This window comes from Eubalaena glacialis, chromosome 15, assembly GCF_028564815.1.
Source record: "Eubalaena glacialis isolate mEubGla1 chromosome 15, mEubGla1.1.hap2.+ XY, whole genome shotgun sequence".
Classification (NCBI taxonomy): Eukaryota; Metazoa; Chordata; class Mammalia; order Artiodactyla; family Balaenidae; genus Eubalaena; species Eubalaena glacialis.
The window spans coordinates 51,798,337-51,825,249 of NC_083730.1; the positions used below are offsets into that span (position 1 = coordinate 51,798,337).

Genomic DNA, 26,913 nt, shown 5'->3' on the forward strand with positions numbered 1-26,913 from the left:
CGCATTCCTTCATTAGAGCCTGCTGGCGATTTTATAAACAGTGGACGATTTATTTTCCCTGAATCTGTTTTCATCTTATGGGATTTCCAGTGAGAATGCATATGTAGAGCCCAGAAAGCGCAAAATAATGACCCCACCCTTTGGTTTTTGAAAAGGAGGGAGGCTCCTTGTTAACTCTTGGTATCCCAAAGGTCACTTTTCCTCTGTTCTTAGAAAGTTATCAAGATACACCAGTTGATGGGATTTGAACATACTTGGAGGGGAGGAGTGCTTTCAGACATGGTTTGCTCTAAATAGGAGTAGTATCTGGTTTTCTTTTTAGGTGTGGGACTTCTAAAGATGTCAGTAAACCCTAGAAGGCCAGTTGTTGTGACCACATGTGAGCTTTAAAAACATCATTCTCTAGGTCTGCGTCATTATTCCTGTGCTGCCCCTAGGTTCTAAAGAACCTTTTTTTTTTTTTTTAGATTCCATATATATGTGTTAGCATACGGTATTTGTTTTTCTCTTTCTGACTTAACTTCACTCTGTTTGACAGTCTCTAGGTCCATCCACCTCACTACAAATAACTCAATTTCGTTTCTTTTTATAGAGAATGGACTTGAGGACATGGCAAGGGGGAAGGGTAAGCTGGGACGAAGTGAGGGAGTGGCATGGACATACATACACTACCAAATGGAAAATAGATAGCTAGTGGGAAGCAGCCGCATAGCACAGGGAGATCAGCTCGGTGCTTTGTGACCACCTAGAGGGGTGGGATAGGGAGGGTGGGAGGGAGACACAAGAGGGAGGGGATATGGGGATATATGTATACATATAGCTGATTCACTTTGTTATACAGCAGAAACTAACACAACAATGTAAAGCAATTATACTCCAATAAAGATGTTAAAAAAAAAGAAACATCAGACAATTCATTATTATTTGCACAAGATTATTGTTAACTTGAGGTGCAACATTTGTAGTGATTTGGGGACATTTGAGTGTGGAATGCATTTGTTTAAATTATTTGTTTACTTATTCACCGTAGGGTTCCTCAAAATAAGACCTGGGTTATAGTGCTCTTTTTATTTTCAGAAGATATCCTTGGAAGAAAAAACTTAGGCAGCTTTCCAAAATAACGAAAACATATTTTTACCAGTCCACTAGTAATGTAGTGTTGAGGCCACTTTTTCTTGAACATCTATTTTTTTTTTATAGTTTTAGGTAATTAAATTCCAGGAGGTCATGGTCATCACATGTTCTTTTTTTAAGGCAGTATGCATATTTTAGCTGTTATTTTTGAACTTACTGGCACTATGTGGGTTGCTTTAAGATTGAGTAATTCATGCCATGGTTGTTTAATTTGGTGAAAAGCTGGCTATGACCAGAGAACAAACTATAAGGAAATGGTCCAGTTTTAAGTTTGTGTTTGTGTTTGAGTATTTTGGGTTCATTCATCTCTTGCCAATCTTAGTTGTTAAGTAGTCTTCTTGCGTTCATATTTACATCATCCTCAGAACCCTGTGTTTCTGCCACTCTTATAAAAATGTACTGGTTTGTAAGGTAGAGCCTCACGCTTAGAGTCAACCAGGAAAAGCCTCATTTATACCTCCAGCAAGAAGGACAGAGGGCCTGGACTGCATACTCACTGCCAGAAGTTTTTATAGTAATACTTTGTGTCTAGGCTCTGGCTCTTACCATTAAGTGTGCTTTTTATAGAGTACCAGTTTATAAATGTAGTGCAGCTACGGCATATTAATCTTACTGCAGAGATTTAATGAGGCAGTTGTTTTGCGATGGACACTACTGGGAGTAGAGAGCAACAGAGTTTTACTTTACCACTGAGCTGCAGAAATATTCCTTGCCTGGTAATAATTATAACCACATGATCTCTTAGTTTTTCTTTCTTTTGCCAGTGCTTTTCCATGCAAAAGTGGCTTGGAAGGAGGTCCATTTCTAGGCAGTGAAATGGATTGGAAATTGGGCTGTTTTCTCAGTGGTTTGACATTTTAACTTTGATCAGGCATGGAATCCTTGTTGCACAGAGAGAAATATGTAGGATGAGTTTCAAGAATACAGATAGTCTTTGCCAGTCCACTGAGATGGCTTTTAGATATTCATTACTTTTACTTGACTTTTATATAGGTTATAAAAAGTAAATGTGGTGAAACCTCATTTTTACATGGACAGAACAGAATTTCTGCTGGTTGGCCTTAAACGGATCCCACACTTGAAATTAATTGAAGTCCATGGGTTTATAGCCTCCAACACTTTTTAGCCAGTGCAATTTTTCATTTTCCCCAAAGTTGTAATTTTATTAAACCAAGTTGTAGCAATAACAACCCTTATGAAGAAGAGGATGAGAAGAAGGAAGGAACCACCCGCCAGGGAACATAATAAGGGGAAAAATTACACTTCTTTTAAATTTCCATTTACAAGTAACGTTAACAAAATCGGAAACAGAGAGCTGCCATTTATTTTTACAGTAATAATTGTGTCTTTTATCCGAGTCTGAACACTTTCAGTCCAGTGCATCATAGGGACCCTTTTGAAGGGATGGGCCGGCAGGTTGGTTGGGCAGAGGTCATTTGTGATGGACGAAACGAATTTGGGTGGCCTCCTTTAGGGCAGAGGACAGAGTGGTGCCTGTGGCTATGATGGGGTTTGTGGGGGCAGTGCAGGGGGGTGTGCGGATATCTTAAAATATTGCCCTTTGGGTGGGTTTGTAGTACAACAGTAGAGTTGGAATAACAAGCTGTCCGTTCTGCAGTAGTGTTCGGGTTGGAGCAGTGCTTACAGGGACGGACGTTGTATTTATAACTCCTTGGGCTGAAGTCAGAGGTCTGAATGGCTAGCAGAGCAGTACAGTTATTTCTTATGACTGACTCTCAAAGGGCTTTATAAAAACTACATAACTAAGTCCATGTGCAATTATTGAAGTGTAGCCGCCTGTGGGAAAGAAATGGTTGACAGTGTCAGCTTTCTAGAATCTTCCTACCTCAACTGCCATTAGGAATGGAAACTCCTAACGCAAATGAACGGATCTTTTGTTTTGTTTTTTTTGTTTTGCTTTTTTTATGGCTGAGTTAGGTCTTTGTTGCTGTGCGTGGGCTTTCTCTAGCTGCGGCGAGTGGGGGCTGCTCTTCGTTGCGGTGCGCGGGCTTCTCACTGCGGTGGCTTCTTTTGTTGCGGAGCACGGGCTCTAGGCGCGTGGGCTTCGGTAGTTGTGGCACGTGGGCTCAGTAGTTGTGGCTCGCGGGCTCTAGAGCGCAGGCTCAGTAGTTGTGGAGCACGGGCTTAGTTGCTCTGCAGCATGTGGGATCTTCCCGGACCAGGGCTCGAACCCGTGTGCCCTGCCTTGGCAGGCGGATTCTTAACCACTGCGCCACCAGGAAAGCCCTAAACACATCTTTTGAATGGGCGAGAAAGAATTCCTCCTGGATGTGGAGGTTGGCAAAAAAAAAAAAATCTACTCTCAAGGAGAGAGTCTGGGTTTCCAGGACTCATTGTGCTACACCAAAGCATCATAGGCTATAATCGCACCCACCCCCCAAGAGGGTCCCTCTTTAAGTGGTGACCTAAAAAACAATTCGCCAGTTGGCTGGAGCCTGCATCCTGAAGTTGCAGCAGAAGTGAATAAGCTTGACTGACTTCAGCCCCTGAAGGATTCTATCTGTAAATGCAGAAGTGGAAGCAAAACCGTTTTTTATTAGTCTTAAAATGACCCTCCTTTTAATAACTAGCCACAGTGTCAGAAGCATGGACTGGGGTCATTTAGTTGTTAAGAGCTAAAGCATCATGCAGGCTTTCCTATTTGTTTGATAGTTTTGATTTGGATTCGTGTAAAGTGTCCATATCCTTGAATAATAAGGGAGGCAAGTTCTTATCATTTTCACTGCATACTGCTTCAAGTATTCAGAGTGTCTGCTTATTTAAAAACAAACAGGCCTGCAAACTTGATGCATAGCATTTAAATAATCGTATTAAAATTCAGCTCTAGCAGCCACATTTCTCTGAGTGCTGTCAGTTTTATGAGAAACTGGAAACTCACGCTAAACAACTGAGTGTTCAGTGTACACCTGCTGCCTTCCACCGCGTGTTAAACGGTGTGCGGGCCAGTTCACCGTAATTGGGACAGTTATTTGTTTTCCTGAATTACTCTAATTTGGCAGTATTTTGCCACTTGGTTTTAGCTTGTTGGAGCTCTTTGAACCATTACCTGTTTCTTGCGTCTGTAGCTCTGGATGAAACATTTGAAACCAGTAAAGGCAAATGTGATGGATTATACAGTGTCAGTTTTGGAAAATGTAGGCACGTAGGTGCTTTTGAATTTGGAGATGATTGGTCTGTTCCTGTTTACAGAAGAAATACCAGTAAAGGACTTTTTAGTGTACTCTTTTTTTACTCCCTCCCCTCCCTTCTTGTCATCACTAAATAATATTTACTAAACACTCAACCTGGACACCGTGCTGTGCTGGGCAAAGTACAAGACAAACGAAAAAGATCCTGTGATTACTCCCCCAGGGACGAGCAGTCTAAACCCCAGTATATTGAAATGGGTACCGCGTAGAGTGTTGAGATAATTTTCCAGACGGCAAATCAACTCAAATTACCAATTTACTTAAACACATTTTTTGGGTTTTTTTGAAAATAAACAAACAAACAAAACTACTTGCTCTTTGATTTGGGAATTCTGCTTTTGTTTTACAAACCCGAGAGATTATTATATATGTTGAAATGTAAGTTGATTTTGGTATATGTGAATCGTTTGAAGGGTGGTGGTATAGTTAAGTTTATTGCAGATGTGAAGAAAGGCTTTGGAACAACTGCCAGCCAAAGGGGAGTACTGTGACTTGTAGAAATAGGTTCGTAGAAGCACGTGACATGCAAGGTAGCAGGAAGCACTTTCCGACAGTGGACAGTGGTGTGGTGGCACTTACTGACTTTTCTAAGAAGCCTGGGCTACTTTGATTCTGTGAATTCTGTATCGTAACATTGCAAATATTTATCCTCCCATATCTAAAAAAATTGACTACAGATAATACATTACATATTTCTTAGGTATCTGGATACAGTTCTTTTGTAACTGTTCATTGAAAACTCTATTTTGAGACATAATTTATTTCTGACTTTGGAGGACTTTTTGCTATTAGAAATGAATGTCCCGTAAGTTAAGTCACAGATTGTATTATCCTAATTTTCCCTAAAGAGGCGTCTTCTCTCCCTCTGTGCTTTCCTGCAAAGAGGAGCAGTGACCCTAGAATGTTTGGGGATACTTCGCTAAAATGAGGCAAAAGACAGCATAAAAAAAATCACAACGTATTTATTGAGCTCTAAGTGAAAATATTGCATGTGTTTTGTTCTCTTATTCCCCCTCGCTCTTTGTGTATCATTCTTAGGGTTAGAATGGCACTATTTTTAGTTTTCCCTCTATTTAGCTTTTTGAAACTGATAATGCCGGTTCAAGTTGTTGACTTGATTATAATTTGCAATTGCTCTTTGTATATTTTGGGGTTTTTTTGGGATGATTTTGAAAACAAGAGACATACCAGTACATTTACACTTGAATTGGTGCTTGCAAGAATGTTTTGCTATGTGGTAGAACTTATTTTGCTATTGCTGTCTAACAAATAATGGGGTAACTGTGTGTTTTGACCAGTTTATAAGTAAAGGTCAATTTTGTGCCTATGGTAATTAGCTTAGCTTACTCTAGACTTTTGGCTAATTCTGGTAATTTCCTGTGAAAGAGTATATTTAGCAGAAAAGGAATTCATTCTCAAGCACAGTGGTTTTTCCCTTTGCATTGGAGACTGTTTAATTTTAAAAGTGATTTATCTCTCTCTTGTAAGCAAACAAAGGCTGTAAAAAAAATGTCAAAGTTAACCTTAAGTGTGGCAAATTATTTGAAAGAGGAGCTGGGAAAAGGGCTACATGTTGGAGGAGAAAAGGAAAAACTCCAGTCATCACGAACTGACAAATTTTAGGGAAGTCTTACTTTTGATGCTCCTGTAATAAAATCTACAATAAAGCCCTCCTAGTGCAGCTTCAAGGAAAAAGGTGTTTCTGGTTTTGGTAGCAAGATGAAGCGCTACTTTCAAAGAACCTGTCTTTAAACACCATACTTACAGTCTTGATTTTTTTTTCAGACCCCAACTGTGAACTTGAAGACAAGACTGAAGATGGAGAGGCAGGGGACTGTAAGAAGAGGCCAGAAGATGGGGAGGAGCTGGAAGACGAGGCCGTGCACAGCTGTGACAGCTGCTTCCAGGTGTTTGAGTCACTGAGCGACATCACAGAACACAAGATTAATCGATGTCAGCTGACAGGTAAACACACCTACCACTTCTCATCTTCTCGTACGTCTTCTCTATGTCTGATTTTTCCGTTTGTTTCTTGTTTTTCAGCTGACAGGTAAACAACACTTGCCACTTCTTGTCTTCTCATACTGTTCTATTTCTGATTTTTTCTGTTTGTTCCTTTTTTTTTTTTTTCACCCCCTCTTCCAGCTGTTACATTCTTCTACTTGGGTACCTAGGTCAGTCTAGAAGCACTTTAGAAAGAATTCCAAGGTGATGGTTTACGGCAAACTCATTGTCACAGTCATCCTTAGATTTTGAATTGTACCCAGATTTTAATAGCTAATGGATATGTTTTCATTTCCTTTTTTTTTTTTTTAAACTACCGTGATACCATGTAGATACAGAGCCTAACATTGGGTGGCTAAAATAGAGTTTAAAAATACCTTCTGAATACGTTTTCACAGAAGTTTAGCATGCACGAACTTATTTTAGTTTAAATATCATCTCCTCAAGAGAACTTTCACTGATTGGTCGCTCTCTGCTGAGTTTGGTGCCTTTTTTGTGTTCCTATAAAGCCTGATGCTTATTCTTGAATACCACAGTGTTCACTGCATGTGTTAACTTTTCCATCTCCCTCGTTAGACTGGAAGCTCCTGGATGGCAGGAACTCTGTCTTATTCATCATTGTATTCTCTGAGTCTTGCACAGTGCCTGGCCCACAGAAGGGGCTCACTAAGGCACAGAAGCTATTCTGCTATGCATTTCACGGGAAGAATCAGATTTAAAATGACAGGAAGCATGACGTGTTCAAGTTAATGGTTGGATAAAAGTAAAACTCAGTTTACCAAGTTTCTACCCTCTTTAAAAATATATCCTGCTAGAACATACTATAAGAGGCTGGGTGGGAGATTTTAGGTAGATATCTCTTTTTAGATTCCTGTCATTTTTCTCTTACTATTTGATACGGACACTGCTCCAGTGTGTGTGTGTGTGTGTGTCTGTGTGTCTGTGTGTCTGTGTGTCTGTGTGTTTGTAGATCTCTTTCTCTATCTTATTTTCCTAGCACAAATCTTTCTTCAACTAACCATGTATAGGAAATGTATTTATTAGACAAGTGGTTTTCCAACTGTTTTCCACAGAATATTGATATTTTTGTAAGATTTTAATAGGTGTTCCATTTTAAGCAGGTTTCCTGAACAGATTATTATGGAACTGTTGGATTAAATCCAGTTAAATAGGCTTCTTTATTGAAGTGCACTGTGGCTCTTCAAAAAGGGATTGCAGTGAGTAAGTTTATTAGGCCATAGACTCTCCTCTCTTTCAGAAAACCCATTATCATTTTTTTTGGAGTATAAGTTTGAAAATCTGTGATGCTTATATATACATATTGTTGTGGGTTTTGGTAACTTTTATTTTGATACAATTCTAAACTTAGAGACAAATTGCAAAAACAGTATATGTAACTCCCATCTACCACTTATCTGATTCACCAGTTGTTTACATTTTACCCTATCTGATCTGTCATTGTCTCTTCACTAATTTTTTTTCTTAGTCATTTGAGAGAAGGTTGGAGACTTCACACCCTTCGAAATGTATTCGGTGTATTTCCTAAGAACAAATAGAGTCTCTTACATGGCTAGGGCACACTTATCAAAATGAGGAAAGTTCACATTTAACACATAGAATACTGTCATCTAATCCACAACCAATATTTAAATTTCAACAGTTGTCCCAGTAATCCTTTAGAGGTTTTTTGTTTGTTTGTTTCATTTTCTTCTCATCTGGGCTTCAGGATCATGCATAATTTTTTAATTGTCATGTCTCTTTTGTTTCCTTTCACCTGGAATGGTCTCTTATTTTTTGAGGAGTACCTGCCAGCACTTTATAAAATGCCCATCTGTAATTGGGTTTGCTTGATGTTTCCTCATGATTAAATTCAGGTTACATACTTCCATGGCAGGCACGCCGCCAAAGTGATGCTGTGCCCTTCTCAGTACATCAGATCAGGAAGTACCTGATGTTGACTGTACTATACCAGTGTAGATGGGGTTAACACTGAATACTTGTTTTAGGTGGTGTCCACCAACTTTCTCCAGTGTTAAAATGTTGCTCTTTTCCCTTTGTAAATAATAAGTAATTTGTGGGAAGATGCTTTGACACTATGTAAATATTTTCATTCTCATGAAATCTCCATTTTAGCTTTATAATTTTTGTATTTATTAGTTGGCCTTCTGCCACAGTTTCCTTTCTTATTCATTCATTTATTTTTGTATTCGTATCACCATGGGCTTTTGGATTTGTATTTTATTCAGTGGGTCATAATTCATTACTATCATTTATTTTGATGCCCAGATTGCCTGAGATTTAGCCAGTAGGAGTCCCTTCGAATGGGATCCTGGGTCAGTTTAATGTCTCCATCATTATTTGAGGACTGACTCAGTTTCTGCTGCAAGCAGATGCTCTAGGCTCATCATGTTCTAGTCTTAATCAATCTTTTGTCCAAGGAGCCCTGGTTCCTTTAAGAGGACAAAGGTATTTAGAAATCAAGATATGGGCACTGTGTATACTCATTGATAGAGGTATATCGTTGATTATAAACCATATCAGCAGACAGAATTTAGGAAATGTATATGTGTGTTTAATATAATACATGTGTAATATTTCTTATAAAATGCACATATGTACAAATATATACACATATATGTATTTTTCTCTCTCTAATAAGAACCACATGTTTCTATTGATACTTCTAATTCAGTCCAACATTTGAGATACATTCCAATCTTTTTTTTTCCATATTTATTACTATCTTCTCTAGCAGTGAGACATCTAGCTTCCATCATCCTCAATACATTTACTCATTTCCTCAGTCTAGAATACACATTAAGTAGTTTCAAAATTGCTTACTCATATCATCATGATAAGCAGACCAACTAACTAGAGTTTAATAGTTGTTTATAGTTATTAATGTTATAGTTTATAATGTAACATTTACATACAGTGAAATTTATAGATCCTCAGTGTACAGTTTGATAAACTTTAACAAAATACATATACCCATGTGACCCATATCCCTCTCAAGATAATTTCCTGCATCCTAGAAATTTCTCTTCTCTTGACCCCTTTCTAATCAATAATGATCCACCAGAAGTAACTAGATTTTAAGTTTTTAACTGTAGATTTGTTTTGCCTGTTCTAGAACTTCTTATAAGTACACACAGTATGTACTCTTTTTTTGCGTCTAGCTTCTTTTGTTCAGCATAGTGTCTGCAAGATTCATTCATGTTGTGTACATGAGTCATCTGTTCTTTTTTATTGCTGAGTAGTATTCCATCACATGAATGTATCATAATTTTGTTTTCCATTCTCCTATTGGTAGACATTTTGGTTATTTTTAGTTTGGTTATTGTGAATAAAGTTGTCGTGAACCTTCCCATACAGGTCTTTTTGTGGATATATGTTTTATTTCTCGAGTTAATAAGTAGGAGTAGAATTGCTGAGTCATGGGGTAGGGTATATTTAACTGTATGAAAAACTTCTGAATCTTTATCACAGGTGGTTGCACTGTTTTACACTCTCACCAGCAATGTCTGAGAGTTCCAGTTGTGCATCCTTGATAACATTTGTGTTGCCAGTCTTTTTAATTTAAGCATTCTGTTGGGTGTGTATAGGTATTCTTTGTGGATTTACTTGCATTTTCTAATTCATGTACATTTAATTGACTTCATTTAATTCATTTTTCCTCAGAATGCATAATTTTTGGAAAATCCCATTAAATGCAGTTAGTATGATTCTGTTTTCAGTGGAATAGCTTTAAAGGGAAGCTTTACTTATGTGGAATCAACACTAACATTAAGGTGAAGACATGGGAACCTAACTGATATGGCCAGTATAAACTATGCCAGCAAGAAATCTTACCTTAGGTGACAGTGGTGTATCTCTCATGTGAAAGATTAACTTTAAAATTCAATATTAAAAAAAACTTGAAGTTCTATTTAGTGTTTACTTTTTATTGAGTTCCTGCCATGGAATTATCCTTATGTTCAGCTCTCTGAAGCAAAACAACAACAACAACAACAAAAGAAACATTATTCCTGGATAACTTTATATATTATACAATAATATATTTCTTTATATATTATACAGCTTTAATATCAGTGCAGAAAATGCTGGATTTTCAGCACATGGTATGGTGAAGATAATATCTATGGGTTAAATACTTTTTTCTTCAAAAACCTCAATCCCTAATAAAATATTTGGTTTATTTTGATCTTAAGCTTTCTGAAAGCTTAGAATCTAGTCTGTGTTCACGTCATTTTATCCCACAACATTTTAAACAAAGGAAAGAAAACAGAGGCTTATTTGTGACTTAATGAAACATTTCAGGAAAGGTAAAGCTGATGGGTCTTTGTCCTGTTTATTGATGTTCAGGGTGATTTCTTGGGGAGGGTGGTAGATTGATGAGGGGAAAAGCAGAAGTGGAGGATCAGGGAGAAAGCAAAAGGGGGAGAAACAAAATCAGGAATCCTTCCCATTTGTTTAAAGTGTTAAAGTTCCAACTTGAGTTGAGTTAGCTAAGGGTACCCTTCAGTCTAATCTGGAAGAGATTAAAGACACTGGCAGCATTTTAATTAAAAAAGTAATATGATGCTTTTACCTTCTTCCTTGATTAAAACCTTTTACTCTAAGTTAGGAGGTCCGACTTTTCCAAATTTAGTTTCCTGCTGCTTGAGTTTACTCTTTTCTTGGTGCTTCTTCTTTTTTCTGGTGGACAAAATGCTAGTTTAGCAAAGTAGGATATTTCTAGTTGTTTTCTTTTTCCCTTTTAGTTTTACTCTTTTTTGTTTTTTTCTTTTTTTTTTTGTCTTTTAACTTCATCTAGCCCCATTTGTATCTTTGCTAATTTTCCTTTGATTCCTGTCCTTGTTTCAAGACTCTTAATTTCCTTGTTGTCCTTATATCTCCCCTTCTTTTCTCTCTGGCTATTTTATGGTCTCTTGCTGTTTTCTCAGCTTTCTTCATTGCTCCTTGTGGCTTCCCTTCTGTTAATCTTGAAGTCTTTACTTACATGTGTTGTCCTATCCATCTAGACCAGAGCCTGTAAACCTTTTGGTGAACAATTTGTATGAAGAAAGAGGGAACGCCTAGCAGTGTATAGGAGGGTTAACTATAGAGTAGAATTAGGAGAGAAAAGTCTTAAAACTTGCTGATTTGCAAAATAACAGAAAACGGAGGTATTCTGTGGTCTGATACCTATGGAAGTCAGTCAGGGTAGTTTTGTTGAAACCACCCTGAACTGGTAAAAACCCTGCCCTGAGATTCCCATCCTTAACTGAGTGCTTTCTTGGTAACTTGAGATCTGTTCTTTGGTGACTCTCATACCCAAGGGTGAGCTGCCAAGGTGAAAACTGACTCACTCCAAACTGAAAGTTTTGAAACCCTGGTATAGTCATGCCAAGTGAGCCTAGACTAGTCCTGGCCTTAGGAGATGAAGGTCAAATATGGACCAAGATGATCAATTTTATTTTATTTTAGTTTGGCTGTGCCACGCAGCATGTGGGATCTTAACTTCCCTGACCAGGGATTGAACCCGTGCCCCCTGCATTGGAAGGGCAAGTCTTAACCACTGGACCGCCAGGGAAGTCCCAAGGTGATCAATTTTAGACTCAGATTTGAAAGTCAGCTCAGGGATCAAGTATGCCCCCGGTCAGTTTGTGAGTAGGTACCGGTGACCTGGACTGAACTCACAGCAGATCCAGCATCAGCCCAGAGATCTAGGGGGTCACACACACAGCTAATGGAGTTCATCACTGAGGGGAATTCTGGAAGGTGGGCACTGTTCTGGAGAAGCATCCTGACCTAGGAAGCAGCAGAACAGTCCCTAAGGATAACGAGGTACAGGGTGGCCCTCTTCTTTGTCTCTCAGGGCAGCTGTCCTCTAGTCTGTAATCCAACATGTGTAAGTAAATTATATATCATCCCTGCTTGAAGGAATAAGGGGAAAGGGGAAAAAAAAAATTAAATCCCGCTCTTCAGTTGTAGCAGTAGATGCAAACCACCTGTCTTGCCCCAGCCGTGTTGTCTTTTTCCTGGAGGCTGAGAAGGGAGGGAAATCAACACTCTAATGCTGTTGGGACTCTCTGATGCAGAAGACAGATTATCAAAATATATATTTAAAGAAGGAAAAGCACAGAGAACCTCTCATTTTACTAATCCACAAACCCTATCATTTCTTGCCATTTCCCTCAGGGAGCAGGGAGGGCTGGAAGCCAGAGGGGTCTCATCACACTTCTCAACAAAGATTTAATAGCAGGGTGCTATGGGGAAGGCTGAGATTACGGAGACTTTATTATGCTTACAAAACTGAGTAAGAACTAGCATTGTAAATCATCAAAACTAAGCTACACTTAACAGGATAAATGTGTAAAGTACATTTGGTAATACTGTATGCTTGTTGTTCTGAGTCATTTTTCTCTTCTCTCCTGCTAATTTGCAAACTTGAGTTGTCTGTTAAGTGTTCTTTCACATCATTAATGTGAATTGCCTGGGTGTAAATGTAGAAAAACTAAACAGCGTTGTATTAGTTCTTAACCCTCTGGCCCACTATACTGTTGGTAAGATGAGTAGGTCGAGGTGTGTGTGACAGCAAGGCTGTTGCAGTTTGGGGGAAAATGTTTGTAGATCAGATTTATAAAACCCTAACCATATTTGTGGCTCCTTTACAAATATTGATACTGTATGGGTTCACATTTTTGAAGAAAAGGAACTGAACCAATGATTAGACACTGCATCAGGATAAAATAGTATGTTCATTTAATTTGATTTTGAAAGTTATGAGACTCCCTGGAAGCTTCACACAGATTTTGTGAACTGAACACTTTTAGACATCTGGATTTTTTTTTTTTTTTTTTTGACTAAAGAATTTAAAGAAAAAGTGAAAGTGATTGAACATGTGTTATATGGTTGTGGGAAATTAAAGACTGGTTGGTTCCACTTGACAATCAAGTACCCTAACAGCGAGTTCTGTTGGCAGTGGGAATAAGGAAAATGAGTGTTTTTTATGGAATGAAGCATCACTTTCACAGAAGCATATTGAAACTGCTTTCAGAAATATTTTTTCTGTTTTCCTTTTCAAATCATTAGTTGAAATAAATTACATGAAATGTGATATTTTAACACTTTAGTTTATATTAATTAGGTTCAAGGCATTATGCCTTTGATTTGCATATTTCTACATTAATTTCTATATTAATTCATTATTCATGCTTTGTTATTAATCATTTATATATAAATTAATTACCTATTTCTATATTAATTAGGCTTAAGGCACTGTGTATTTTATTTTCTTATGTCCCTCTGTTTTGATCAATTTCTTGTTTCCTACCCAAAATATTTTCTTAGTGTTTTTAGCCTACTTCATTCTTCAAATCCCCCTAAGCCCCCAAAATGCAATTTCGTGGCCTCCACTGATTCCATTCCCCAGCCCCTTCTCCACATGCTTTTTCTTTTTCAGACCAGTGGTTTCCAAACTTTTTTGATTAAAAAAATGTAGGCTGCATCTTCATAATACGTACTTATCAATATATTACATAGATGCACATATGATACAACACTCAAAAAATAGAAATTGAAAAATAAGGTGAAGATGAAATAAATAGGTTTAAGAAATAAATTTATGTTGTTTTGAAGTTCTGGTCTAGATTAATTTATTTTGACAATTTATTTTAATGGCTGTGAGAGCTAAGAGAGCTATCTCAGAAAACGACGAAGAGAGAACGTATGTTATTACACTTCTTGCTGAGGTTCATAACTATCGATGTTGGCTATAGCCACCATATTTCAAATAACTTTCCTGATAATCTCAATTTTGTTTTGCCAACTTTTGGTCACATCTGATTAAATTGTTTCTTTCTTCCGTCCTTCATCCTGTGGCTGACAAAGAGCTTTTACTAGGAGTAGAAGGGCTAGACTTGCCATTTTCTTGTTGATTATTTGTGCACAGCTATCAATATCCTGCAGTTTCCTTGCAGAAAACTTCGAAAATCACTTATCAAAACTTGAAGATTGTGTGTGAATTAGATTACTTAACATTAAACAAGATGATCCACAGGTCTGTTTCACTGGGCACTATTTTGAGATGTGGGAAGGGAGTGGAGAAGCAAGGGCACCCAGGATGACTATTTATCTTCTCACTCTCAGGATGTTGGGTGGCTATTTATGGCTGATGTCCCTTCTGATTGGTTGCTAAATATTCAGACTATCTTTTCTACCCTGGGACATGTAGCCTGTATTTCAGAGACCACTGTTGTTGACTACCATTTACTTCATCATGTGAAAAACAACTCACCAAGTCTCTGCTCCTCTCGGTTTTAGAGAAGGTGGTGTGGCTTGAGTGTGTCATTTTCTTGGTCTGGCAGGACCATGACTAAGTTCTTCTACGCATTTACCAGAGAGAAAGCAATTGTCCATAATTGATTCCAACCTCTGAGCTGTTGGTTGAGTGAGCTCCTTTTTCTAGTTTTGGAGGAAGGGTCAGTTAAACTATTACCTGCTGTAAAAGCTTTGTTGTTTCCACATTGATTTTGCTACAGCAGAACTTTGATATTAGTATTTAGTCTACTGTCTTTTTCTTGATATATTTGTTTGTGAAATTCTCTACCAAAACATGGATATAAAATAATCATTTTCAGGTCCATTATTGTCTCGAAGCTTTTGAATGATTTTGGGCATTGTAATAGGGATTTATAAAAGACCTTTACTGATGAGGTACATTTTCCCACTATGAATGGTGAGTTATTACATGTATTAATTTATTAAAATTAAATAGCTGGAATATTGAAGGGGTAGTTTAAGAAATATTTCTCTGTATTTTTGATGTGCATTTTAAAATTAGGTATTTTTACGCTCATTCTTGGTAGATTATCTGGGCAGAGGATTATAGGTTGACAGTTATTTTTGTTCCACGTTATGAAGATACTACACCATAATCGTGATTGCTATTGTTTTTGTTGAGCTATCTATAGTCATTCTAATTATAGTTCTTTTGTGTGTAATTTGTCTTTTCTATTTAGTTAGATTTTACATATTCTCTTTGATTTCATGTTCTGAAATTTCACTAAAATATGTCTAACTGTGGAAAAAAAAAATAAAAATAAAAAAATAAAATTAGGTGTTTTTACTGTCAGCCTGTTTTAATAACTTGTGAATCACAAGAAAGCTACTGATTATGAATGGAAAGTTCCTAAAGGATGAAATCTCCTAGAAATAGAAAATACATGGGTAAATTCACTTTATTTTTTACAAGTAAGAGCTTAGTGGAGAATATCCTGTATTAGCTATAACTGTATTTGCAAATTACCTGCTCCTTGATTAATCTGAGGTTTTTGGAATTAGCATTTTGAAATGAATAGAACTCAAGAAGCAAATTAGCATTATTTGTCTGTGTATTAAAAATGTTACTTTTGGATGTCTTGTGGAACCATAACTGTTTTAGAGAAGTGGGCTGGCCTTAGTTGTATAATTGATAATGAACATATTATCATCTAATTCTGTGGTTTCAGGATTTATTTGCCAAAAATTGTAAATAAAATATCAAGAACACAAACCATGGGAGAATATCTTCAAGAATTTCCACCATGTCCTTGATGGTCATTGATGGTAATTGAAGCTGTCAGTTTGTCCCTGTGGAGAAGTGTAAAGATTATAAATGAAGGGCTGTATTTGGGATGTGGAAACAGTGGGGCCTCTTTTGTGGGGAAGATGAATTAAAAGAAACCAACTATTTCCTCGGCCCTGTGCAGCCATTCAGTCTGTCTTATAAACAGGGTGATGTTTAGGTATTTGGATACAGTTGTGTGCACACGAGAGCTCTGCCACATGTAGCCTATTCTCAAACGTGAAATTCAACATGATAAAACTTAGGAGGTTGAATTTTTACAGTTTTGTATGACTGCACTTTTCTTTTTTTACATTACTCTGCTTAAGATGCTTGTGACCAATATCTGCTTCCTTTAAAAGGTAGTGAGTTGATAAGAAAAGTGGACTATTTCCCCATCCTTTCTCTTTGTGTGAAGTCTCTGGCTGGGGATCTTGTCTTTGGGGAATGGCAGCAATGTCACAGAGATCTATGACCTCCTAATAGGCCTTGGGAGGGGAAGGCAGGAATCATTCTACACTGCGCCTCAGGGCTTAGTTCCTTTAAACTTCAAGGAATTGGATGGAACTCTTCACTCCTCCTTTCTTTCAGCTTTACCTTCAGGGGAAATTGATCGATTAGAGGTGATTATTCCACAAACTCTGAACCCTTTTCCCCTCTTTGTTCCAACTGGAGCTCCTCAAAGTTTAAAGGGATTGTGTCTCCTGGGTGAATTGTAGAATGAATTTAAATAGATTATTGGGTAGAACTCTTTGAACACACATTAAAAGTGCTAAAAAAATATATTTGGAGCTGAAGGAAATATGGGAAGCAAAAGGAGAAAGTAACATTTGTTTCAAGATAATTATAATGTAATTATATGGGATTTTTTGAGCACATGATTAGCTGTTAGAATGTAGAATCATAGTAGTGCTTCAAACCAAGAAAATAATAGAGTCAGTGCAACAAATGGACAGTTGTACAAAATCTGGATGGCGACTAAGACCCTAATAGGCCCAAAGACAACCGCAAATGACTGGGTTTATATATGTCCTCTGTTAAGCACAGCAAAATTCTACTAATTGATGGCTTTCAGTTTTTTCTAACTTCTTTGTTTAACAACAACAAAAAATGATCTATACCTAATTCTCTTTTTGCATGTGTGATATATTTGCCTTATCGGCACTATGGACCTTATTTGAGTTATATTTAATACCACATCAATTTAATTTTTCCCCCTTTAAAAAAAATCTAATTCCTGGACTCTACCTACCCACAGAGCAGTATTAGCTCCCCCTGGTGACTAAATAGAAATGTAGACAAGGATGATTGTGGTGATGAGCTTCATTAACTTTAACTTTTAAATGCATAATTAGTATTAGGATGTATACAGTTGGCAAGTACACTGAACTATTTTCCAAGAAAAAATTCCCATTAGTCTTGAGAAATGTCCATTTTCATGTCAGTTTATTTACATGGTGAAGGCTGGTCTATCTTATGTGGCTTTCCTGGAGTTCTGCCCATTTTAATGACACCGAAGCTCGAGGTTTCTGATGTGGGAGATATTAGGACAGAAAGCAGATATTCAGATCTTCTGTAAACTAGGAGCTGATTAGAGACGCAAAAAATGAAAGTAAGAGTGCTACCAATTTACCTATCTCTATCATTCTTGCAAAATAGACTTTCCATAGAAAAGGTTATCATTGTTAAAATGATTTGAAATCTCTCCATATCTTGGCTGTTGTGAATAACGCTGCAATGAACATGGGAGGGCAGGTATCTCCTGAAGATCCCAATTTCAGATCCTTTAGTTGTAAACCCACTTATAAGATGAATAAGTTCTGGGGATCTAATGCACAGCATTGTATAATAGTTAGAGAAAATTATACTGTACTATATACTTGACAGTAGCTAAGAGAATAGATCTTTAATCCTCTCATCACAAAAAAGAAATGGTAATTATGTGAGGTGATATAGGTGTTAGCTAACCCTACTGTGGTAATCGTTTTGCAGTACATAAGTGTATCAAGTCATCACGTTGTATTAAACTTATACAATGTTACATGTCAATTCTATCTCAGTAAAGCTGGAAAAAATAAAATAAATTTTTTGGGGAAAGACACTGTTGTACATTCAAACACCAAGATGTGTTTTTTTGTTGTCACCTCAAGGAAGCATTTTTCCAATTTAATTTACAAATTGTTTAAAAGTGTATATTTTTATTACTTGGATTGCTTTCCAACTTAACTCTTATAGTTTAGTTTCTAAAACTTTTCCCCATCATAATTATCAGTTTGACAGACATTTGAGAATGCCTTTATAATCTTTCTGAAAAGAAATTTGTCAAGTCTGTCATATACTTACCAGTCAACCCTCCTTGTCCTCGGGTTCCACATCTGCGGATTCAACCGACCCGCGGATCAAAAATATTTGGGAAAAAAAATTCCAGAAAGTTACAAAAAGCAAAACGTGGATTTGCCTTGCACTCTGGCAACTATTTACATAGTCTTTAGACTATTTACATAGCATTTACATGGTATTACATGTTATAAATTATCTAGAGATGATTTAAAGTATATGACAGGATAAGCATAGGTTATATGCAAATACTAGGGACTCAAGCATCCATGGATTTTGGTATCTACTCGGGGTGTTCTGGAACCAGTCCCCCAAGGATACCCAGGGATGACTGTATTTCTCATATGTAGTCTTATTTTCTATGAAAAAAGTATTTGCTTTTCACCACTGTTTTATGCTGGTTATCAAAAAGCAATGTCTGTGACTGTGTGATCTGGTTTAATGTTTTATATTAAATATTATATATTGTTATGCATTCAAAAGGAAAGATTTAAAATATTATCTGAGAGCTAATATTTGAATTGTTCTTTTGCTCCTCCTGTTCTTCTGAATATTTTATATTTATATAATTTAGCACTTCCCCTCCCCCATCATTTTTTTTTGTTTTTGTTTTTGTTTTTTGCTTTTCTTCCTTTCCTAGGGCTTTATTTTTAGGGTAGGAGCCGCACCTCTCTGTATTACTAGAAAGGGTATAATCTAAACTCAATCACTTCTTAGTATCACCTTCTTCGTCCTGTGGAAATCTAAGTGAAGCTTCTTTTGGAGTCATTGATACCATTCTGCCATTTGGTCTGAAGTGATGGTCTGGTTACCAAGCAGCACAGCTGAACACAGCCCCTCCTCCTCACCTCAGTTTTTTTCTCTCTCCTTCCATGACTTCTGTTACTTCCTTCCTCAAGTAGATGGCCTGCCCTTTGCAGTTTATTTGTCCCAGTGCCTTGCAAAAAAGCAAAGGACCACGCTTTGCCTGAACTTGTGCTAGTGGTCACTCATAGGGGGAGATAAATTTGGTTGCTCATGATGAAATAGTGATAACTTTCTTCTTATCAACACCAGTTTAAAACTGACACATGTTTATTAATACGGATGTTATTACATTGATTAGATACTGCAGTTGGGCTCAATATAATGAAAAGTGTATGGCTCCATTACTTTCTACACTAAGAAGACCATGCAGAGATAGTGAAATGAATAGCACCTCTCTGTAGTTTGTTTTCCTAAATACTACTACGCATTTATCACAAGTTCAATTCAATAAACATTTATCAAGTTTCTAGTCTTTGTCAAATAAGTACTGGGCCCAGGATCTTCTGGGAGAAAAATGGTTTAGGGTGGGTCTCTGAGCCTAACCCAGACTCAGGGATGGCTTCCTGGAGCATGTGATGCCTTGAGTGGTAAGAGAGTACGCTAGTGAAGATAGGTGGGGAGAGGCATTTCAGGCAGACAAAAGAGAAAGAAAAATAGGAATGGGATGTGAAACAGAAGAGTATCTGCTGGGGCAACATCAAGCTAGAGGAAAGTGCAAAATAGGGAAGTAGTGAGAGAATGTGAATGTATTAGTCACCTATTGCTGCATAATAAATGACTCCAGCATTTTTGACTTAAAGCAGCAATCACGTATCATCTTAAAGTTTCTGTAGTTCAGGAATTTGGGAGCAGCTTACCTGGGAGATTCTAGTTCAGCGTCTCTTATGAGGTTGCAGTCGAGGTGTTGGCCAGGGCTGCAGTTAGCTGAAGTTTTGAATGGGACTAGAGGATTCACTTCTAAGCCCAATCACATGGCAACCGACTGGACATCTCAGATCTTCACCACATGAGCCTCTCTATAGAGTTGCTCATGGCATGGCAATGGGCATTCCCCAGAACAAGTAAAGTGAGAGGGAGGAGAGGGAAGGGGAAAGGTTTTGGAAAAGGGGGAGGGAGAGAAGGAGAGAAGCTGCAATGTCTCTTATGGCCTAATCTTGGAAGTGGCATACTGTTTCTTCTGCCATATTCTATTATTGATCACACAGACCAACCCTGGTATGATATGAGAGAGAATTACACAAAGGCCTGAATATCAGGAGATGGGGTTCACTGGGGGCCACCTTGAAGGCTGGTTAGTGCAATGAACTGGGAAGGGAAGGTAAGATCTGGCCATTGGGGGACCATGCTAAGAAGTTAAATTTGATTCTCTGGCCTGTGCTTTTCAAACTGCTCTGAGGAACCTCACAGATATATATCAGCCAGGGAGACATGGAGTTAGGGAGTTGAGATAGCAGGGATCCTCCATTCCCTGCAATCAGAACAGCCCAGGCTGGAATTGTTTCATATAATGGAGATTCAGAAAGGTTTCACTTTAGTATTGAGTTTAGAAGCTTAAGGATGTTTGATAATTACTGTTTTAGACAGTGAGTAGCCATTGAAGGTTTCACACAGGGGAATATATGCTCAGATGGAATGGTGTGTGTAGATTTAACGGGGAAATTGAGGGGGGGGTGGGGATTCCAGACAGGCAGCTCTTGCAATTGTACTAGTAAGAGAAGATGGGGCCAAAACCAGTGCAGTGGTCATAGGAGTGGAGAGGAGGACCAAATGCAATAACTATTTAGGAGGTAAAATCATCCAGATGTAGCTATTGATAAATTTTGGGGGCGTAAGAGCACGGAAAAGATTAGAACAAGCCCCCGGTCTCTGAACTCCTCAGGTGCATTGAGTGGCCATCCCTTGATACCAGGAATGAAAAAGAAGCAGGATTAGAAGGTAGGGTGGTGAGTTCACTTTTGCTCATGTTAAATTTGAGATACTCTCCTGGCTAGAATTGTTTAGAACAGCAGTTGTTTATGTAGGCCAGAACCCAAAGGTAGACATTAGGCCACTTAGCATACTTCTTATTTCCTTGAGTCATGGTTTAGTTTTCCCTTTGTCAATTATCTAAGTTTCTCCTGCAACTTGCCCCCCATTTTTGTTTCTGATCCAGCATTTCCCCCCCTGGTTTTAATAGTGAAGAATCCCCTTCCTCAGGTTGGTTACTTCTTACACTTTGGCTGCTGGGTATAAGGCCCCTTGTAGCTGAGGTTGTTACAGCAGGTGGAAATGACCCCCTGAAAAAGCACAGTGTCGGAAAACTTTAAGGCTGGGTAGTATTCTTTTCTCTCAGGATGAGGAATTTTGACATCTGAGGTTTAATGAAATCCAGCAAATGGATGCTAAGAAGGCTGCTCTATTCTCACAGGATTAGGACAGTGGGTTTTCCTTTTTAAAACTACATACGAAGGTACATCTCTATAGGAAATCTTATTCCTTAGGAATTATTGGTTCTGCCCACCAGCACCGATCTCACCCGCCCCACCCCCAAAAAAAGAAATTTCCAAGCAGATTTAATTTTACTATAAGTTTTTTTTTTTTTTTTTTTGAATCTGTGACCGTCTTGTGAATCTTAATGGGCTACTTTTATGGCTGATTTTCAGAATTGTAGTTTCCCATCATCTTCCTTAGTATTATTTTCATTAAAAATTCCATTAGCTTTAAAAAAATCAATGTAATCATTCAGTAGTAATTAATTCTTACCAATCTTGCAAAGGAAAAATGAATTAACAAAACTTCGAAATGTTAAAATGGGTAAAAAGAGGGAGTTCCCTGGTGGTCCAGTGTTTAGGACTTGGCGCTTTCACTGCCGAGGGCCCAGGTTTGATCCCTGGACGGGGAACTAAGATCCCAGAAGCTGCGCAGCGTGGCCAAAAAAAAAAAAAGGGTAAAAAGAGTTGTGTGGTTAACGGAACGAGGAGAGATGTCAGTATATAACGGATGGAGGGCTGGACTCTGGCAGCTGGCCGACCCAAATGCCCATCCCAGTTCTCCCCACACTAGCTGTGTGGCCTTAGGCAGATGACTTAAATGTTTAATCTAAAATACCCTATCTGTAAAGTAGGGACAATCGTAAAAAGGTAATAATTTTGCCAGCCTCGTAGGGTTGTGGCGACTAAATGAGATAATAGGTGTGTCATCCTAGTAAGGTGCTTGGCACACAGTGAATGCTCACTTGACACATACTTGTTAGTATCAGTATTATTAAAGGTGGTAGGGATTCCTTTAAGGATATGTCACATGAGTCAGATTCCAGATTTGAATGTCTTCCAGAATCCTGAGAGGTTTTGGAAGAGTTAGTATGAGTTAATATCTGGCATTGTCTTAAATTCTCCCCCTTTTAAAATTCAAAAGAGGCTCATGTGTGATTGATGCTAGGGGGCATGGGGCAAGGGGGGTGAATGAGGATTAGTTTAATTAAGTGTGCTCATCACCATTTAGTAAGACCTTAATGTTTAGATTTGTATAGAAGAGAGAACATCATATTTTGAAGACAAAGAAGGGAGGCCCTGTTTCTATATAACATTGATTCTAACTTCATTCTATACAAAATACTAAAAATTAAGGCCCTGGCATGTTTTCAGCCTGCACTCTGATATGTATAAGTGTAAGAAGATAGTTGTACAATGGATATCAGTGAAAAATGTTATACTCATAACTTATTTAGTTAGTGGCACAGAATTTTCTATACATTTTTTAGAATGTTTTAAAAAAATTCTTCCTGGTTTTGTGAATTAGCTCAAAACTTATAAAATATTAATTTTAGTTTAGTGCAATTAAAAATATTCATACTTCACTTTTAGTGGCCATGCATAAGCATCATGAAATTGGTCTGGCAGTAATAGAGACTCGGGTGATAAATGGTTTGGAATCATCTAGTCTAAGTGAGTTCATGTAAATGTGGGAGATTCATACTTTTGTCTTCTAGGGGAAAAGAGTCTAGCAGAATGCATTTGTGCAACAAATGACCACAAAGACAGTTGGCTATTTTTATAGTGCACCAAACATTAAAGCGCTGTATACTTAATGCGGACACGTTAGTGCTAGTGAGTCTTTACTATGTTCCCATCTTCTGCTGTGCATTGTGAGGGTACAAAGAAATGTGAATCATGAACCCTATTTGCAAAGGGTCTTACTGTGCACTTGGTGAACAAAACACATGTACCTGAAAAAGTAATATCGTTATCGTTAAGTGGTGGAATTGCTGATATAAGCGATAAGTTCTCTGAATGTCCAGAGAAGGGAGTGGGAGAGGAGCTGGCAGGGGAAGCCTTGTGGAAGACGCCCGAGGTGAACTCCACACAGAGAGACCATGACAAAAATGAACAGGATGAGGTGAGGGTGGGATGCTAAGGCAAGATGGGGCATCCTAGGTAGGGAATTGCTGATGGAGAAAAAGACTTTGAGTTAAAATTTTGATATCTCATCCAGAAAATAATTTCTTAAGCAGTAGTACTGTGTCACAGAGTGTTCAAGAGTTCAAGAGTTCAAGCAGAGCACAGTGCCTATAAAAGTGCTGTAGGTGTGCACAAAACAAAGGAACCATGAGGATAGTTACTAACCAGGAAAAAGAAAACTGTCCACATTAGGTTGTTCTATGAGTAGCTTGAACACCATCAAGTAGGGCAGCATCTGTGAACACCTGCTGAGAAGTGAGTACTCCACTAAGAGAACGTAACCTGCGTGGACCACCGTGGGAAGTTTCTCCATTCATCAGAAATGCATTGAGCTTGTCTCCATGACACTGCATTTGATAGTAGTATCTTTTACCCAATGCTTTTGTTAAAATGTCGTGCAGTGTCTTCAGACTTGATTTTCATTTAAGTTTTATTCTTATTATGCTATGAGGCTTTGGTGCTTATCGAATGTAAATTTTCTCCAGTGAAGGAAGAATTTACTAGCACAGCTATTAATAGTCTGATGAAAAGTCTTATTGCTTCTTAAAATTTATATTTTCATGGTGATTGACAATCGCTAATTAGTTAATCCTCTGCCTGTGCTCCTGAGGTAGGTCAATATTATCTCCTTTAGAAAATGAGAAGATTGAGAAATCAGGATCTTCGGTGATTTTCTCAACAACCAATTTCTGTACTGACATGACAAAAACAGGGTTTACTCTTAAACATTTTTATTTTAGTTAACAGAATATCTTTGTGTTGAATGATTGACCACCTGAGATACCTTTTTTTCTCTTCACTGTGCATTTAAAAAGCCATTTATAGCAAGTGGGAGTTTGGGCCCCAAAATGTAGATTTGATCTGTAGGCTTACCATTTGATTGACGGTAGACTTTGGATAAATCTGTAAGCTTTATAAATATGTATAACAGAAGAACCCCAAATAACAGCAGCCTGAAGTAGAAAGAAGTTTATTTCTTGCTTATATATGGGAATTCTAGAGATGAGCAGTCTGGAGCTGGTTTTCTTTCTTGGTGCTGTGCTTCTCAGCACGTGGCTGCCATTGTGAAGCAGGCCATGCTGGCTGCTGGCGTTCATGTCATCATGTCCAGATGGAGGGCAGGAAAAGAGAAGATGGAAGACATAACAGAACTTCCATGGCTCCTTTTAAGCAGCCTTCCCATAAACCCCATACAGTAATTCCACTCACATCTCATTGGAATGGAAGAATGGATTTTTGAGGGAGGCAGTTGACACCATCTCTCACACAATTAACATATTTGAATATTTGGATTTTGTGTTATTTTGTATGACTGGTGATATTTCTCTCTTCCAATATCATGTATAATTTAGAATACCGGCTAAAACATAAGAGCCTTTTAAACTCCCAACATGGACAGAACCTTTTTCTCTGGTTGACAACCTATATTCTTTAATTATTTAGCAAATAGCACATCAGATTTTCCAATGGAGAAACTGTTTTTGAATCCAGGGCAGAACTGCAATCTAGGACTCTGTGCTTTGTCCACCTTGATTCTTTGTTTTGAATGTCGGTATTCCTATAGAGAAAAATAAGGAAACATATCTTTTATTAGAGCAGAAATCCTTAATACAACCACATCAGGCATGGTATGGATATGACCCCAGGGAGTGTTTTCCAAAACATGGTACAGCACGTGGAACTTCTGTGTACCCAACCAACCTCAACACCATCCTGTTTAACCCCAGAAACTACATTTTCCGTGAATGCATCATAAAATATGCTCCATTCTGTGTGTGTCCTGGAACGTAGTGGTCAATTAAATGAGATATGTCACCCACCTGCTTTTTGGATGTGACGTATCACCTAGGTGCTGCTAGCGTGCCATTGCTAGCTTGAGGCATGGACCTGCCCAGGCCATCTGCCATCACTGAACAGCTGGTGTGCAACATGCCAGCTTCTTCACCACATGCATATCACATGCTTCCCACTGCTGCCATGCACCCTTCTCTCTTCTCTCATCTCCCTTCTTCTCCACGGCCTCTCCCAGCACTTACAAACAAATAGGTGGTATAAAAACGTACGCTAGATAATCTATACAAATGGAGGGGCTGTAGAAGGAAGAAGTTTTCCATCTGGTGTTGAGTCATGCAACGTTAGCACTGAGAAAACCCTTAGAGTTCATCTGATCCCACTGCCTTGTTATGGAACAGAAAATCCAGACACACTGTCACTTAGCAATCTACTGGCCCTGCCAAGACTTGGACATCGAACTTCTGACTCCAAGTCCAGTGTCGGTTTTGAAACCAGTTGTTTCATCGAGGTGAAATGAATAATGGATCACACCACAAGCCATTACCCTAAAGCAATTCCAGGTTGAATAACGGCTTTTTAGGGGGTGGTACCCTTGCCTTCTTCAGGTGGACACCTTTTTTGGGTCCAGAAGTTGTACCAGATACTTATCTGTAAGTAGATGGACTCTATAAATAAACCTCCCTGTCCCTCCACGCCCCCCCTCACTTGAGTATTTCTCCAGTTCCTAGCTGTGACCCATTTTGGGGGGAACCTGCAGAGAGGAAAAACCTGCTGATCTCTGTGAAGGGGAGGACTCCTGCCCATGGGGACTTGTACCAGCAACATGCGGGCTGCATCATGTCCTTTGGATGGACAGGCTGTGAACTTGGTTTTAGGTCACCATTTTGGAATGAAAGAGTGCTTCGTGGTTGTCTCATTGCAGTCCTTGGTGTTATTACGGAAAATGATCTACCTGCCGAGTCTCTTCAGTTGTAGGTGATTCTGTGTCTTGGGTAGAAGGTATAGAAGGGTAATAGCCTCCTTCTCAGTTGCTTCTTGGTTTTTAGTTGTCACACCAGGTATTACCTGTGCTGCCTGAGTCCTTGTCAGTTTTCCTGCTCTACTGGATATTTTTAGATTTCTCCAACCCTGTAGGAGATCCCTTTCCAGTTTTTAATAAACCTCTAATGTGCCCCTTGTGTATATCTGAGAAAGTCCATAAAACCAGGTATAGATATGATGGAAGAAAAAGTAAGTTCCAGCTGCCAGTGGCTCATGTTTGCTAATTGGAAAAGTTATGGGTGCTTTCAAAATAAAACCAAGTTTATAAATGCTCTCTATAGTATAGCTGTTACATTTTTGGAGAATTAAATGTACGTTGTGTCATAGGAAACCATTACCCACCTTTGTGCTTGTGATGCTCAGGAGAAACATAAATGTTTCTCACCATTGTTTGATGTTTTCAAATTATTAATATGTATACATCGTTAAGGGTGGGAAAGTGTTTAAAGAATCGAAGAGAGGAAGAGAGGAACAGAAAGTTTTCAATATCAGGAGCATATGCCTTTTTAATATCTTTGCCAAAATTAAATATTTGTAAATGTTTTTGAGGAACTTTAATATT

The 26,913-nt window shown here is 38.2% G+C and overlaps 1 protein-coding gene across 4 annotated transcripts in view; it reads left to right on the top strand.

The window, feature by feature from the left end:
* ZNF521 (zinc finger protein 521) overlaps positions 1-26,913 on the top strand; it is a 280,496-nt gene that overhangs the window by 23,994 nt on the left and 229,589 nt on the right. For all 4 annotated transcript variants that reach the window (XM_061168987.1, XM_061168986.1, XM_061168988.1 and 1 more), the window contains one exon: positions 6,129-6,308. In XM_061168987.1, the coding sequence (XP_061024970.1) occupies positions 6,129-6,308 (180 nt within the window). The remainder of the gene's footprint in view (positions 1-6,128; positions 6,309-26,913) is intronic.